Below are 15,226 nucleotides of genomic sequence, written 5' to 3'. Positions count from 1 at the left end.
CCTCAGCCTCTAGTTAAGGGTGACAGTGTCTCCTCAGGATTGATAGGAATTTCTCATCCCTGTGAACCTCCATGTTACAGAGACTAAATTTCAGGCAAATTTCTTTGAAAATCAGGGGCTGTCTTCCTCTACCCACCTCTGCCTTCTCTTGCCTCCACTCTAAGTATGGCAGGCCAAGAATACTTGAGTGTCATTACCTTAACCCCTTCTCGCTCATAGGGTAGAGGTTCCCCACTAGGAAAACAAGCTGAAAAGACCACAAGCAACTGTCCCTACCCAGCTCCCTGCTTCCAAAGAAGAGTGTCATTTTGAGAAAAGCAGACGAATATCTCTGTCCCGAGCTCTCAAGCAGTGGCTCAGAAATTTTGCACAGGGGATGTGGTAGGCAGTAAGAACAAAAGAACATATATATTTTTTGTAATTGCTAAGGCCATTTGGGTACGTAAGCATGCTGCTTTGATGGTACATGTTAGGTTGCTGTTTGGTTTGGTGCGGGGAGAGGGGGTGTTGGAGAATGTGGTTGATAAGGGCTCTTATATCTCTGTAGTCCATAGTTTCATATCCCAATTCTACCTGTCTACAACCTTACCCAAGGAGGAAAAGATGCTGGGAAAGAATACTGATTTTAAATATGCAGACTCACAAGAAACTTCTTATCTTCCATGAGAGTAAAAAAGTATGATTATCCTCTATATAGTTAGGTTAGAAGTCTTGGTTTGTTCAAGCTAGAAAGGAGCTTATAGGAAGAGAACAGCTTGAAGATTCCCCTTTCCTTAGCAAAGCTGGGGACATTGTACTTCGAACTTCCCTGTCCTCCTGCTGAACACATCCAGCTGTCTCCATGGTCCTTCTAAGCCCACAGATACCCGCTTGAAAAATGCCCCCTTTATTTGAGACATACAAACTTTGAAGTCGGGCCTCATATTGGATAGAGATCATAATGGGTCCTCTTTCTCAGTCTTTCTTGGCTAGGGAAGAGGGACTATTGCATCCCCACCGTAAACAGATCTCCTCATCCAGAATATGTTCTATATTTACATTGTTCAGAGCCATCTGGAATGATCTAGAATATAACAAGAGTGATTTCAATCCAGATCCTTCTTTCTCTTTTTGGGGTGGGGTAGGAATAGGAAATGAGTTTTTTGAGGAGGCAAATAAAATGCAATAGTTAAAAAAAATAAAACGTTGATTACACTAATTTCTGGTATCTGAATAAAAGGAAATCATAATGATCAGCACAGCTCCACAGATACAAAAGAGATAAGTTTCTTCTTTCATATAAATTTAATACACCTTTATTAAGCATCTGCTGAATCACTGAAAACCTGCTGGTTTTCCAAGCCTTCTAATGATGGAAACTCATGCTATGTGCCAAGTTGATATGTGACTCCTGTTTCCTGCATTTCCACACCTCCAGGGACCCGGATTTCCTCCGGGATCTGAAATAGCCTGATGCTAACTCCAGCTTCTATGCTGGTGAGGGTCTTATCATCAAGGAATTAGTTGTACCATGCTCAGCAGGAGAGTATATTCTCTGCTATGATTGATTCTGGATAGTTCAGGAGAATGCTGTCTTATGGGACATGATATATTCATTAGCTAATTTTCAGTACAGACCATGAGTTCTGATCCCAGGCCTACCACAGTACCAGCTTCCATGCTTGCTCTTGCTATTACTTGGAGGAAGTTTGGTTCAGTAGGTAATTAGGTTTTTACTGGCAAAATCTGCACAGTTCCCATTCTCCTTTCAAGAACCAGTTTTTCTTATCAGGACTTTCCCAGTAGAGATCATATTTCTGCAGGAGATTTGAGAAGGCAGGAGAGAGAATGTCTGACCTGGCCCAGATAGACCATGAGCCCTAGGCTAGAGGTGGCTAGGGAGGCTGGGACTTGCCTCAGGGAAGCGGTTGCATCCCTACCTTATACATTACTCAGTTTCCTTCCAGACAGGGAGGAGAGCCTATCATTTTTTGTTTGAAATCGGCTTTCATTCATTCTCTCATTTGGCATACATTTATTGAGTAACTGTTACATATCAAGACATGTACCAGGTGGCTCACGCCTCTAATTCTAGCATTTTGGGAAGCCGAGGTGGGCAGATCACTTGAGGTCAGAGCTGGGCATGGTGGCGCATGCTTGTAATCCCAACTACTGGGGAGGCTGAGGCAGGAGAAGTGCTTGAACTCAGGAGGTGGAGGTTGCAGTGAGCCGAGATCGCACCACTGCACTCCAGCCTGGGGGACAAAGCAAGACTGTCTCAAAAAAAAAAAAAAAAAAAAAAAAAGAAAGAAAGAAAGAAAAGAAAAAGAAAAAAAAGATATGTACTAGGCACTCACTGAATGTAAGATTAAGAAGATTCCTTTCTTGCCTTTAGATGGGATATAAAGTTACATATGTTGTTAACCATTATAATAAGTGCAATAAGCCTTTGGCATTGCAAAGGGCTGAGAAACACACTCTGTCCTACAATAGTGAATTAGGGAGGGACGGCTACTTTGAGGAAGTAAATGTGTTAGGTTGTACAGGTGAATAGGAGTTTACTAGGTTCAGAATGAGCAAAGGAAGGAGGTATTTTAGGCAGAGAATGTTACGTGACTGAACGCACTGATGCCAAGAAAGCAGGAGCACTCAGGAAATAGTGAGTTCTTACTGGGGAATGTTTGAACACGGAGTGATTGCTGATGATGCGCCGAATGGTGTTAGAGGGTAGGAGAACGAGTTGAAAAGGTGAAAATACAGTGGAGCCAGATGTCAAAGGAGCTTGGAGGACGCAGAATTAATCCCATGAACTCACACTAGACACCAGTAGTTATGTCACTTTTGTTTGGCTAACACATGGATTTTTCTTTTTTAAAAAATATTTGAATTAGAATAGCTTCAGCTCCTCCATTTAAGGTAGATCCACCCCTTCCTGAGCTATTTCACCAAAAGCCTTACATACTTTACTACTCCCCCAGGTCCCTATAGACATGTGAGTGTGCAATTTCATAAGCAATAAAGTCACCAGAGGATTTTAAGCAGATTTAACAGAAGATGTGTATTTCAGAATGATTGCTCTAGCAATGGTGGCTATTACAACTGGGAAGGGGAGGCAGGCAGGTGAAGCAGAGCTAGAGCAATAACTGAGGCGAGGCATGAGAAAGCTCTGGGTTAAGACAAAAGTTATCGGTTATAAGCTATGTATTAGGAAAGTCTACAAAATAATAGTGGCTACCATAAGATGAGTCCGCTGGGGACCAACATTTTTAGAAATAAGCACATTTCCTACAAAGGAATAGAAGAACAAATTGGGGAGAATGACTGTATACTGAATTCAAGATTGGGGCATGGTGAAGTTTAGATATTAATAGATGGACAAGCTGGATATCCATGAGTGGTAGGAAACAGAGGACAACTAGACAATTAGAAGGAACTTGGAAAAAAGTATGGGGTGTTTGTAGATAAAGGGATGGCTGTTTCTGTTGAAGATGTAATGAAAAAAGTGATAGTTGTAAGGTGGAACATGGACAGTTATGGGAAAAGGAATCTGTTATGAGACCAGATGAAATTAGCATTAAGAAGAGAATTAGGAGACACTGGGTTTTGAAAACCAAAGACAAAAATGGGTCAATGGTTTGCCCAGGCCAGACATGCAAGTAGTAGGAGTTGCTGTTTCTGACTCAGGCCTCCCCGTTTTCTGTGTGATCTTTGATTGTTACATTCTTGGTATATATCAGCCACAATAGTCAAAGTATACCGGAACTTCACCCTTAGGCATCTCAGTCTCCCCAGCACAGGCATTTTCAGAGTGAACCACAAGCAGGAAATCTCCCCTTCGGAAGGCTATCTATTCTTTGGCAAGTAAAACTGACTTTGGTAGTAAGGGCACAAAATTCTCTGGGATGCAAGCAATTCCAAAGGGATTTAAACGCCCATCCCTGCTGCTCGCTTTGGAAAGATTATCATGATTATCTTTATTAGCAGGGAACTATGAAAAATGAGATAGTAGATTTGATTATGGAGTTGAATGTGTGGGTAACAGCAGGTGATCATGCTTTAGCCTACGAAGTCCTAAATTAATCCAGACTACCACGAGCTTAGGCATGTGTTAAGTCCCCATTTTTTACTCCACTTAGGAGATAAAAATCTCTTTGTGGATATTGTTGGGGGTGGGGAATGGAAGAAATTCCCCCCCCCCCATTTGTCAACTGCCCTTAGAAAAGCAGGAAGAGAGCAAAGAGCCCTATGGATAAAAGCCCAGATTTTGATGGACATAGGGAAAGGCCACTGCGACTTTAAAGAAACACTTTCTATGTTGAAGTGGAGTCAGGGATGTGAAAGTAGGTAGCAAACCCAAAGGCATGGCCTTGTGAGAAAAAGTATTTATTTGTCATAGGAAAACAATTAGGGAGAGAAAGGCCTTTGCTAGAGATGTGAAGTTTATTGATCAGTGTGTGTTACAGCATTTACCCCACTGGTTTTATTCCTGTACTTTACTCTGTCCCACAGACTGGATTGAGCCCTTGTTTTTATCCACATTAGGGTATCAGCACTCTAAATGTTTTTTTAATGGATAATTTTCCCCACAAAAGAAACGTAATTAAAAGCAGAAAGCCATGATTTAGAAGTTGGGGAAGTGGCTAAGCTTTGCATTATAACTATGGCTTTTGAAAGTGATTACAGAATTATGAAGGAGAGAGAAACAGGATCTCTCCCAGTGTTCTCAAAAGTTTTACTTAAGCATCTCTATATATTCAAAGATGCTACTGTGAATAAAACAAGAACATAACAAAACTCATAAGACACGGGCAGAGAGGCAAAATGCAATGCACAACGCAAAATGTAACGAGGCTAGCTGGTACATCTAACGTGGTGCTAAAAGTCTTTTAAGGTCTTGAAGCCTGCTCGTGAAAAGATTAGCTATTAATGTTTGCCAGAGGCAACCCTTCGGACTTTAGAGAAAATTGTAGTTTTCCAATTATAAGAAAATTACCCCATGGTTCTATCCTTGGATTATTATATCAATTAGCTAAGGGACAATATGCTCTAAGACAGTGTACTGTACCTGCAGCGTGGCTCTACCGTGTCGCATTATTCACGTGGCTTTCCAAAAATGCGGGCAGTGACAACTATAAAATGTAAGGTCATTTCTTTTCCAGATGTGATCTCAGAGGTGAGTGTTTATCAGCTAAAGTGAGGAAAATGAATATTCCAAAAGGACTGCAGCTTTTCTTAAGGTTTGGAACACATACCAATTAAGTTTGGTAAAGGCAATAGAGGGAGAATAGAAGGCTGTCTGGGACTCTGTGTCAACACGAGGGCTGCAAGAAGATTTTTCAGTGTCTGAAAATTCTCTTCTGACTGCAAAGTACACTAATTCAAAATTTGGTTTATTGATTAAAAGGTTTATATACTTTTAGACACTTTAAGACAACAAAAGTGCAGTAGCACCTCCCAGAACTGGAATTTATGGGACTTTATATCCTATTATTCTGCTTCCAACTCGAGTACATCAATTCTGTTTTTGAGTGGGAGTTTCCAACTGATTTATGAAGACAGAATCCGAAAAATGTTGTAAATATTGTACCAATCACTTACAGAGCTTTGGGAGCATTAAATGAATGCTAAATGAAGCCAATAGCTTCCTCTACCAACCCTTATAAGGTGAGGCAGTATTAAATACAAGCTTTATGGAATAAATAATTACCAGTATGCTTAATGATAAATTATTTCCTATAGTCAAACAGATCATAGTTTAGTGATACTAGTGGTAGAAAAATAAATTTCAAAATCACTTTGTTGTTGATTTTCCACACTAACAAGTTTGAAACAGAACCTTATATAGTATGAGGGATTTTAATTGGAATTGATTTTTAAAGAGCCTCCATATTAAAGTCATGGATATTATTTCATAATCAAGAATAGCTAACTGGTGCTTCTCTTCATAAAAATCTCTCCCGGACAATTCACTACTCGAGGCACTTGTCATGCTTTTTCATCATATAAATAAATAAAGCAGACATGGCTGTGCATGTCTCATTCTGATGTCAGCATCTATACAAATAGCAAGATGCAATTTTTCAGCATTTTAATAATGTAGAACAGCAGGAAGGATTCCTACTACTTGAACATTTTTATTTATAAACTTATTAATAGAGAAGCTGCATGGATTACAATAGACCTATTTGTGTCCCAGGAAACAGAGCTCCTCTTTGGGAAAATGTCTTTCTCATAAATTACCATTATTTGTAAAAATAAAAATTCCTAAGCCATAAATTTACAAGGATACAAAGGAATTTTTTTTCTTGGACTCCACTGGTCCAATACTTATTACGTATGTATGTTGCTTACCATTACCCATACATATATAGTATATATTTAAATCCAATTACTCATTACCTATACATATATAGTATGTATTTAAATATGTACACACATGTACATACATACATATTCATTTTTGGAAAAGCATTAAACTCCTTTTTTCTTTTATTTTAAATACAACACCCATCAAAAACTGGATAAAAGCCTTCAGATAAAGTCTTTTCTTAAAACGAAGTGTGTATGTATATACGTATAGTCAACATTAAATTTGAATACTGCACAAATTATAGCTTAAAAATTTACAGTAATCAACTAGTTACACACTGAAACATGGGAGAGAGGCTAAAGGCTGATTGTCATTTTGAGCTATTCCTTAATTACTTTTTTTAGTGCACTAACTTGCTAGCCACCTTCTTTTTTTGTCCCCTTTATTTTTCTGAGAAGAGCAAAACATCCTTGAACATCACCGTTGTATTCACAGCAATGGGTTTTATGTTTATGGAAAACCTAAAAACCAGAAAAAGCCCATAAAATAACAGTCATTTCAAACCAAAGACAATGCATTTTTTTTCTCATTTATTCAAATTCACTGCAGGAAGTAAACACTAAAAGATTAAAAAACAAAACAAAATTCACACTGCAGTATGTACAGTTTCATGACATCACATGAAGAAATTAAATTTCTAATAAAAATGACATATTACTGAGCAGATCGCATCAAACTTGGTTGTGTAAACACCAGAATTCTTACTATGAATGGTAATGTGCCTGTATTCCAGTATTGCTAATACCAGGATACTCTTGGAATAATGTGTGCAATGGGATTAAAAAATTCATGAAAGTAGTTGCGTGAATTCTTTATGTTTAAAAGTGGTTGACTTGATTTAAAAAAATTGTTTAAGACCCTTGGATTCAAAGCACATTCTTTCACAAAGCTTAAACCACAGACGTCATGTTCAGAAATGGAATACTGTCATGTTGGGATGAACATCTGATCTGATTTGTTAAGACATTTTGCCAAATGCACAGATGCACAGGGTCCCCCATGCACTTTTCATGCAGCAGGTAATCACAACTTAAATAAAAGGTTTATTCTATACATTTGTCCAGACTTGCAACTGTATACATACATGCACAACTTTTAAACCTGTCTGATTATATTTACACTTATACATGGAATATACAGGAACCAAAGAGATTAAAAGGCTTTTCTGTTGCAGTAGAACAATACAAAATATGTATTTTTCATTAAGGAAATCACTATTTACATCACCTTTAAAAACTGATTTTAACATCTTCATGTAACAAGTCAATATATATATATACATATTATATATATATATATATAAAATATATACTCTCACCAGTTTACTCTTCTGTAAGATGCAGCAGAGAATAAACAGGTAATGAATGCTATCTTACTGATGTCAATGAGAGCTGTAGTACCCTTTCACAAACGACTTTATTAGAAGAAATTGTCTAGATATCTAAAATAGTCCTTGAAAATGTGTATATGTGCATCCTTATATCTACATATGCATAAACAAAGTGAATCTGTGGATGTATGCCCTTTCTCATTGTTCTTTAAATCACCCTCAATTCAAATTGGGGACATCCTCTAGTAAATCAGAACAGCATTCTTTGTGGTCATATTTACTTAAGTATTACATATTCTCATTCCTTTAATTGTTAACAACAATGAAAACAACCAACCCACCAACCAAAAACAAAACAAGATTCATAAAAAGAAAAAATAGCAATGCTGGCCCTGGATGGTCTTTTCTCTGACCTAAATTTCACTCTCTTTTAAAAAGGCCATTTTCCCCTACCCAAGGGAGAATACCAACATATTTTTCTGACATACCTCTAAGGCTCCAGGCTTTTCACAATGATCAAGGAAAATGACTTGCTTAAAAGCTTATTTATATAGTGTTGACAGTAAGATTGTCACAGTATGGACACGGAGTAGAATATGTTCAACTGGCCAGTGAAATTTTATGTCAGAATAAGCTTATGCCTCCTTTGCTTCTCCATGATGTTGCATAATACCCACTCTTATTACTGTATATTTCCAGTAGCTATTTACAAATCATTCTGAGGAAAAATAACCATTTAGGGTTTTAGATCATTATAGGAAATCATACCCAATTTTAATATAAAAATCTTAGAAACCACTTCAAGTAGAACAATTTTAAATCAATTTCCTTCTAACTAATAGTGATTATTGAGTAATTTTGAGAGGCCATTTGCTAACCTGGTTCACAATTAAAAACATATCTGGTGAATGAATTGTGAATTGTACAAACTGAACATAAAGAGACTTGTTTCAAACTTGAAGCCCCATGTGGCTTCAATAATACATTAAGTTCTTCTAAGACAGTATCAACATTTATTTTTCATCACTATTTTAAAATAATACATCCAATGGAGTGATCGTGTACAATTGTCATGAATATGTGCCCTTTGTACTTTTTGCTTAGTCATTCTGAGTTTAGTGCCTTTCTTGGGTTTGAACTAAATGTTGTAACCTTTGTTAGCATTGTTCTTAGGACAATGGTTTTAATAAAGGTTAAGGATGTATTCAGGAGAAGTTTCCAAACCATCCTGGAATCACCTGAGTTTGGTAAGTGGCCCTGTTTTTCCATCCCTAAGGCTAACTAAGTAGATGTTACTCATTAGAACACATAAATAATCACAGATTTTCCTGAGATGTTGAGCCAGATATGAAAGTTGTCCCCTCCACCCAATTTTTTTTTGTCATAAAAAGTGTTCTGAACCCGATTTCCAAAGACATAACGGTAATATATGAACTACAATATTGCAAATTTTGAGCTGATGTGTGACTGTATTGGGGAAAATAGAGGCATCAGATAGTTTTTTGTTTTTGTTTTACAGTCTCATGTTCTGAGGAAAGTTATCAGCCAAGGTTCTCAAACATCAAGGTGCAGAAGAAACACCTAGGGAGCGTGTTAAGATGCAGATGGAAGATTCCAGGTCCACTTAGCAGAGATTCTTGTTCTGTAGATCTGAGATGCTGCCTATGAATCTGCATTTTAAAACAAGTGCTCCAGATGGTTCTAATGCAAGTGGTCTGAGTTCAGCTTTAAGGAATCCTGGTCATAAGACTTGCAGGTACCACTGGAATGGTGAGAATTAACTTTTACAAGAGATGGTGAAAACTGTCCAAAGAAAAGCCATTTTGCTTCTGTTAAAAACAATTTCTTAAATATTGAACTATTCAGGAAACCACCTAGAGATAAATGTTAACTTTTCTAATTCTGTAAAAGGAGGGGTTTTAGTAAAGTAGTTAAAATACAAAAAATGGAAATCTGCCTTTTTTAAAGGATCTATCAAACTTCCCTCAATTGTAATCAATTTTTACTAAGTAGTACAAGGTTTAAAGAAATATATATTGAAAAGGACCAGGGTGGGACAGACACACTAGGAACCAAAAAACCTCTTCCAAGAGTTAAAAATAAACACTTTTTTCTTTTTTAGCAAAAGTGAAAAATGTAAGCATATATTTTTCTAATTTACTTTTGAATTGGATAATAAGCTGTGAATCAGCACTAGGTTTTTTTTTTTTTATTGGATAATTATCCTTTAAAGACTTGTTTAACAGTTTGGACTTTAAAAAATGTGTTATGTAGGCTGACTTCTGAAAAGCAAAATAAAGTACCCTAATAAAGGCAGCAAAATGCATTAATCCACTATGAATGGAATTTTACATTTTAATTTATGCCTATTATTTATGTTTATAAAAGAATTTCATTCATAGGCTACTCACAGTTGTTACCTGATGCATACAGAAGTGTCAAACAACCAATTGCTAGTTCAGTAGTTTCCTCATGACATCTAATGTTAAGCAAAAGTTAGTATGCATATTTAAACATCACCAGTAACCAATACTTTTCAAAATGAAAAAGTTTCAATTATACCATGCTTTTCTCAAATCATGCTCTTATTTATACAGATCTCAAGTTCATACTCATTAGTTTAAAAAGATCCAAAACTGGATGGCAGGTACATTTTATTCTGATTCTTTTTTTATTGTTAGCACGTTTCCCAGAAGTCCATAAACTTCTCCATTCGCGCTGTGTGGGCGAGTAGCATTATTTCCCATATGGCTATTGTAAGGGCTTCTTAAATTAAAGAAAGAAACTTTCGTTTCTGCAGTAGGAAGTAACTCGTCTTTGATTGTGACCTGTGAGACACTTTCAGCAGATGAAGGCTCCCTCCAAATGTCCTTGTCTTGTGTTTCTCGACTGGTAACAGAATTGCCTCCTTTCTGGAGCATATAATATAGTATTGGGTTGGTTTTGGTCAGTCTTGGAGAATCTTTTTCATACTCATTCTTCTCCACATCAGTGATAACCCACTTAATGGGTCCTTTCTCACTGGGCATGGAACACCCATTCAAAAGCCCAGATTCTGGTCTAGACCCTGCACAGCCCAAGTACTCAGGGAAAGTAGGACTCACAGGAGTTCTTACCACTCCTGGGTATGAAAATGTCCCGTTATCCATGCAACTGTTGGGCTGAGTGGAACTGTACATCAGTCCATTTAAAGAAGAAATGCTAAATTCAGGTTTGCTGTTGGTCACATTATTTCTGTGTCCTTTCTTTTTACTGTCGGTGACAGAGTTACTTCTGTGAGGGGACAGATCCCGCACACAATTTTCCGAGAGAAGCAGCTGTTTCAGAACATTGAAGCTTTTGCTCTCTCTTGCCCAACTCCTTTGTTCACTTTCGCTGGCTGAGCTGTGACCAGCAGGATATTTAAATTCAAGATCATTTCTGCTCAATCTCAGCTCTTCCTGGTTAAGCAAGGACCCATACAGTACTTCTGGGGCACTGTGATTGTTTGCAGCATCAACAATGTTGTTTTTCATCTTTTTAAATGGATTTTCTAATGGCTCAGTATAAAGCTTCCTTTTCTTAGGGACCATGCAAAGATTCTTTGATTCTAGAAGTGCCATTTCATTATTTCTGTGACTCTTGTCTGAATCATCTGCCAGGTAACTATCTTGATTTTGTCTTAGCAATCGACTTAACAGACCGTTCTTTGAGAAAGAAAAGTCCTGAGGTGAAACAGGCTCCGATTTAAAGTCCTCGGACACTGGTAAGGCAGGTGTGCTTCTTTGCAAAGCAGGAGCCATACCCAAGAATGGCACACTCTTAGTATCATGGCTCAAGTGCACATTTGTATGAGGAATTTGTAAGTCATCACAAGGCTCAGACTTTATTTTGACCATCAAGATTTGTTCACTTAAAGCTCTCTCTGAGTGTTCCTGAGTACTTTCATCTCTTAAGGGAGTTTTCTCTTTCTTTTCACTCTTACCTTTGTTGGGGTTTCCCAGGAGCAACTGGAGGACAGTACGTCTTTCAAGCAGATTTTCTATTTCAGAACCAGAAAGTCCTGGTTCTGGAACTGTTGGTTGACTACTAAATGCTTTATTTTCTTCAACCACACTTGTTTGACTTGAGAGCAAAGGGCTATTTAATCTATCAATCATACCCATCGGTTTATCTGTGTTTACAGTTAACAGCTGTTTGCTAGATCTCTGTTCTTCCACTGACACGGAAGACTGCATTCCACATTGTGCTAAATTCTGTAACAGCTTACTGGCACTAAAAGTTGCAGAGTTTTGTGCACCTTCACTGTGGGCTGGTTTCTCTCCTGGAGGTTCTTTGCTTTTTGTAAGGTCCACTGAGTGGTTAGATGCAGTATTTGTTAGCTTTTCAGACTGAGTACTGCAGGCATATGGTGGGGAATTCCATTTGATAACCAGAGAGTGTTGAGAGAGATTAATGGGAGACTCTGCTTTGGTTGATGTAAGTAATGGTGGAGTGCTCACTGGAGTAGTCCGATTTATACTGGGGCTTTCTATCACAGAAGTCCTTGAATAATTTTGTGTACTGAACTTGGTCACATCATTGTGTACTCCCTGAGGGCTGGTGCTTTTTTCTACAGTTTCTTCATTCTTATGGCCAAGTAGCAATTGAAGAAGTGTTACTTTCTGGTGTGAGTTTAGCTTAGAATTATTTGAGGTATCTTGATCTTCTTTGATATCTATTTCTGGGACTTTTGGATCCCAAGTGTTCAGCAAGGATTGAGTAAAGTTATCCAAAGAAACAGGTTGGTCAGATTCTGATTTTTCAACTCGGTGTTTGCAAGACAAGTCTATGGGAACGCAGTTGGAATAAGAACTTTCATCACCACTGCTGTCATCTGTAAAACTAGGATTGTTATCTGAATATTCATCAATAGTTGTAGGCGTACTACTTTCCTCAAAAATGCTTCCTCTCTCACTGTGACTGTGTCCATTCATTGGCTTAGGTATAGTCTGGCTTTTAAGAAGATGTAAAAGCAAACTATTGTTAGGAGCTTGTTTTACATTGTTTCTTTCTAGTGAGTTCTTATAACCTGCATTTTTAGGGGAAGAAGGAATGATACCCATTGGATTTTGAAATGTTGCAGCATTACTTTTGCTAGCCATCAGTTTGCTTGATGATGTTCTTGCCTGACCATTAAGATGGCTTGACATTCCTTTTGAGAGCTGAAAACTGCCAACATCCTTCTGGCCATTTTCTTGCAATCTGGCCATAGCAGCAAGTCTTTCACTTGCTGCTTGATTTGCATTTTGTGTTTTTAAAGCATGTTCTCGAGAATACTGCTGCAAATGGGCTTCACTTGAAAGAAGTAATGCCAGTTGGCTACAAGCAACACTAGGTTTAGGTGAGGTGGCGGGACTAGCCCTTTTTTCCACCATGCTTGCGACAGCCTGTAATCTCGCAGCACATGACAATGGTTCACTCATGACCTTTGTTCCACTTTGTCCAACATGATGAGGAGACTCTGCAAACCTATCTCTGATGAGGTTTGTAGTCACATCAGGAAGATTCGTGTCAGGCTTTTGATCTTTAACTTTACTTTTCTTCAACAAAGTTTTTAAGTGACTTGATGCAACACCATAGCACCTTAAATCCTTCTCCACTTTTAAAGAATCATGACTGAGGGCATATCCTTGCTCCTTGAGGCTCTGCCTAATTTGTTGTGACAGAGCAACAGTCTGCAGCCTAGAGCTGAATGACTGAAGCAAAGAGGCCAATAATGTGCTATCCTGTTTGCCTTTAGGCACAGTGTCAACCATGCCAGCCAGCAAAGCTTCCTTCTTTACGTTTAAATTTACGATAGAATCAGACAGCCTCTTCCGCTTTGCTGCATTCCAGTCCTCCGAAGACTGCAACAGTCTGGCTTTTTTGAGATGCAGCATGCCAGATCCCTGATATGTATGCGTATTGAGAACTGGACAATTACTTTGACAGGTGGGAAACGCACTGCCAGAAACGTTAAAGTTCTGATCCTCTTCATTATGCCCAGCAGACTTTTTGTCGACGGCAGTACCTGATCCCCCTGCTGCCTGATGCATTAGTAATCCTTCTAGGTAAGTTAAAACAATAGAATCCTGGTGCACATCAGAGCCAAGCTCTTCTCCATGAGTCATGTTCAATAGAAGTGTTCACAAGGGCTTGGTTTCTATTCACTTTGAAGAATGGTTTTCTGCGGTGAGATGTAACTTTAATAACTGAGTATCAGTTTATCACCTTCCATAACACTGAGAGACAGACATGCTCTTACATTCTGATGAGGATTTCTTCTGGCAATGACAAGAACAATGCAGTCTGACCACAGAGCTGATGAACTTCTAAGCAAGAGGGAGAATTCCTTACAACATAGGTCTGTAGCAGTAAGCAGATATAATCCTTAGTGAATATATTCTTTTTCCTTCTTCATCTTTTATTCCCCATTAAATGCATTTATCAGTGTTCTAAAAAAGATAAAAACAAGAATAGTTAAGGAGGTGCAGAACTAGAATCATGTTATGATACCTACAAGCAAAATAATATAGCATTTGTAAGTGTATATATATCATTATAGTCACTTTAGTAATTTGTTTTATTGCCATCCTATTCAAAAGAAAATCTCTACTAGAAATCCTGTGGGTTAATCCATACTGTTAAAATGATCAAATCATTTAGAGAAGAGAGCATACTTTAATGTTATATAAACGTCTTCTAAAGTCTGCCAAGTCTCTGAATTTTCATAAGCACCTTTCTGCGAAGCAATGTGAATGTTAAGTCTCCTTTACAGCTTTATAGCTCTATTGGGGAGCTAGAAGTTGCTTCCTTACATTACTGGGCACTTAGGAAGAAACAAAAGAAGATGTGCAGAAAAAGGAGAAGAGATGCAGACTCTGATGAGTCTGATGTGGGGTTGAGGCCAACAGAACAGATTCACTTCTGACATCATCCCCCAAACACCAGACATCCCATAAGTAATTTTTAGAATTTCTGTTTTCAAAAAAAATCGAAGTACTAAGAAGTTGAAGATTATTTTGTGAGCCTGTTCAAAGTGTGACAATCTTAATCACATTCATAAACATTAAAATACAGTCATAAACTTACCTACCCATAGTTTTTACCATGACTTATTAAAGACGGAGGAGAATGATTCTTTAGATGCTCTTTAGATGCTTGTTCAGGGCTAGCAAGGGTTTCATATAGTTTGTTATATAATCCTTACTCATGTGCTCTATGGAAAAGTCTTAATGTCAGGTCCATTCCTTACAGATACAGAAGACAGGGTGGGCATAAAATGGAAAATGCCAAGACATTTTAGTCACAGTTTGAAAAATATTCCAATGACATTATCTAAGAAGATACCAAACAATTTCCTATCACTAACACACATACAACAGAAGAAGCAACAACTCATTACATTTCTGAAAACTTGATAGAGAGGTGTCAAAATTGACCTAAGGAAGGAGGCCATTATACCTTTGGAAGAAAAGCTGGAATAAATTCCATGAAAATTGTTTTTCAAGATGCCAGAACATTTTGTTCTGTTTATTAGATCTCTT

At 37.8% G+C, this 15,226-nt stretch overlaps 1 protein-coding gene across 1 annotated transcript in view; it reads right to left on the bottom strand.

Annotated features, from left to right (window-relative positions):
• Positions 1-6,857: 6,857 nt before the first annotated feature.
• The window catches only part of NRIP1 (nuclear receptor interacting protein 1), a 45,566-nt gene continuing 37,197 nt past the window's right edge, over positions 6,858-15,226 (bottom strand). Inside the window, exon 2 of the mRNA XM_032277163.1 lies at positions 6,858-14,134. Coding sequence (XP_032133054.1) covers positions 10,334-13,810 — 3,477 coding nt within the window. The 5' untranslated portion in view covers positions 13,811-14,134 and the 3' untranslated portion in view covers positions 6,858-10,333. The remainder of the gene's footprint in view (positions 14,135-15,226) is intronic.

Source organism: Sapajus apella, unplaced genomic scaffold (assembly GCF_009761245.1).
Source record: "Sapajus apella isolate SASKATOON/1434 unplaced genomic scaffold, GSC_monkey_1.0 scaffold8, whole genome shotgun sequence".
NCBI lineage: Eukaryota > Metazoa > Chordata > Mammalia > Primates > Cebidae > Sapajus > Sapajus apella.
Note: the sequence above shows the minus strand (reverse complement) of the source record. Positions and strands in the feature narration are given on the sequence as shown.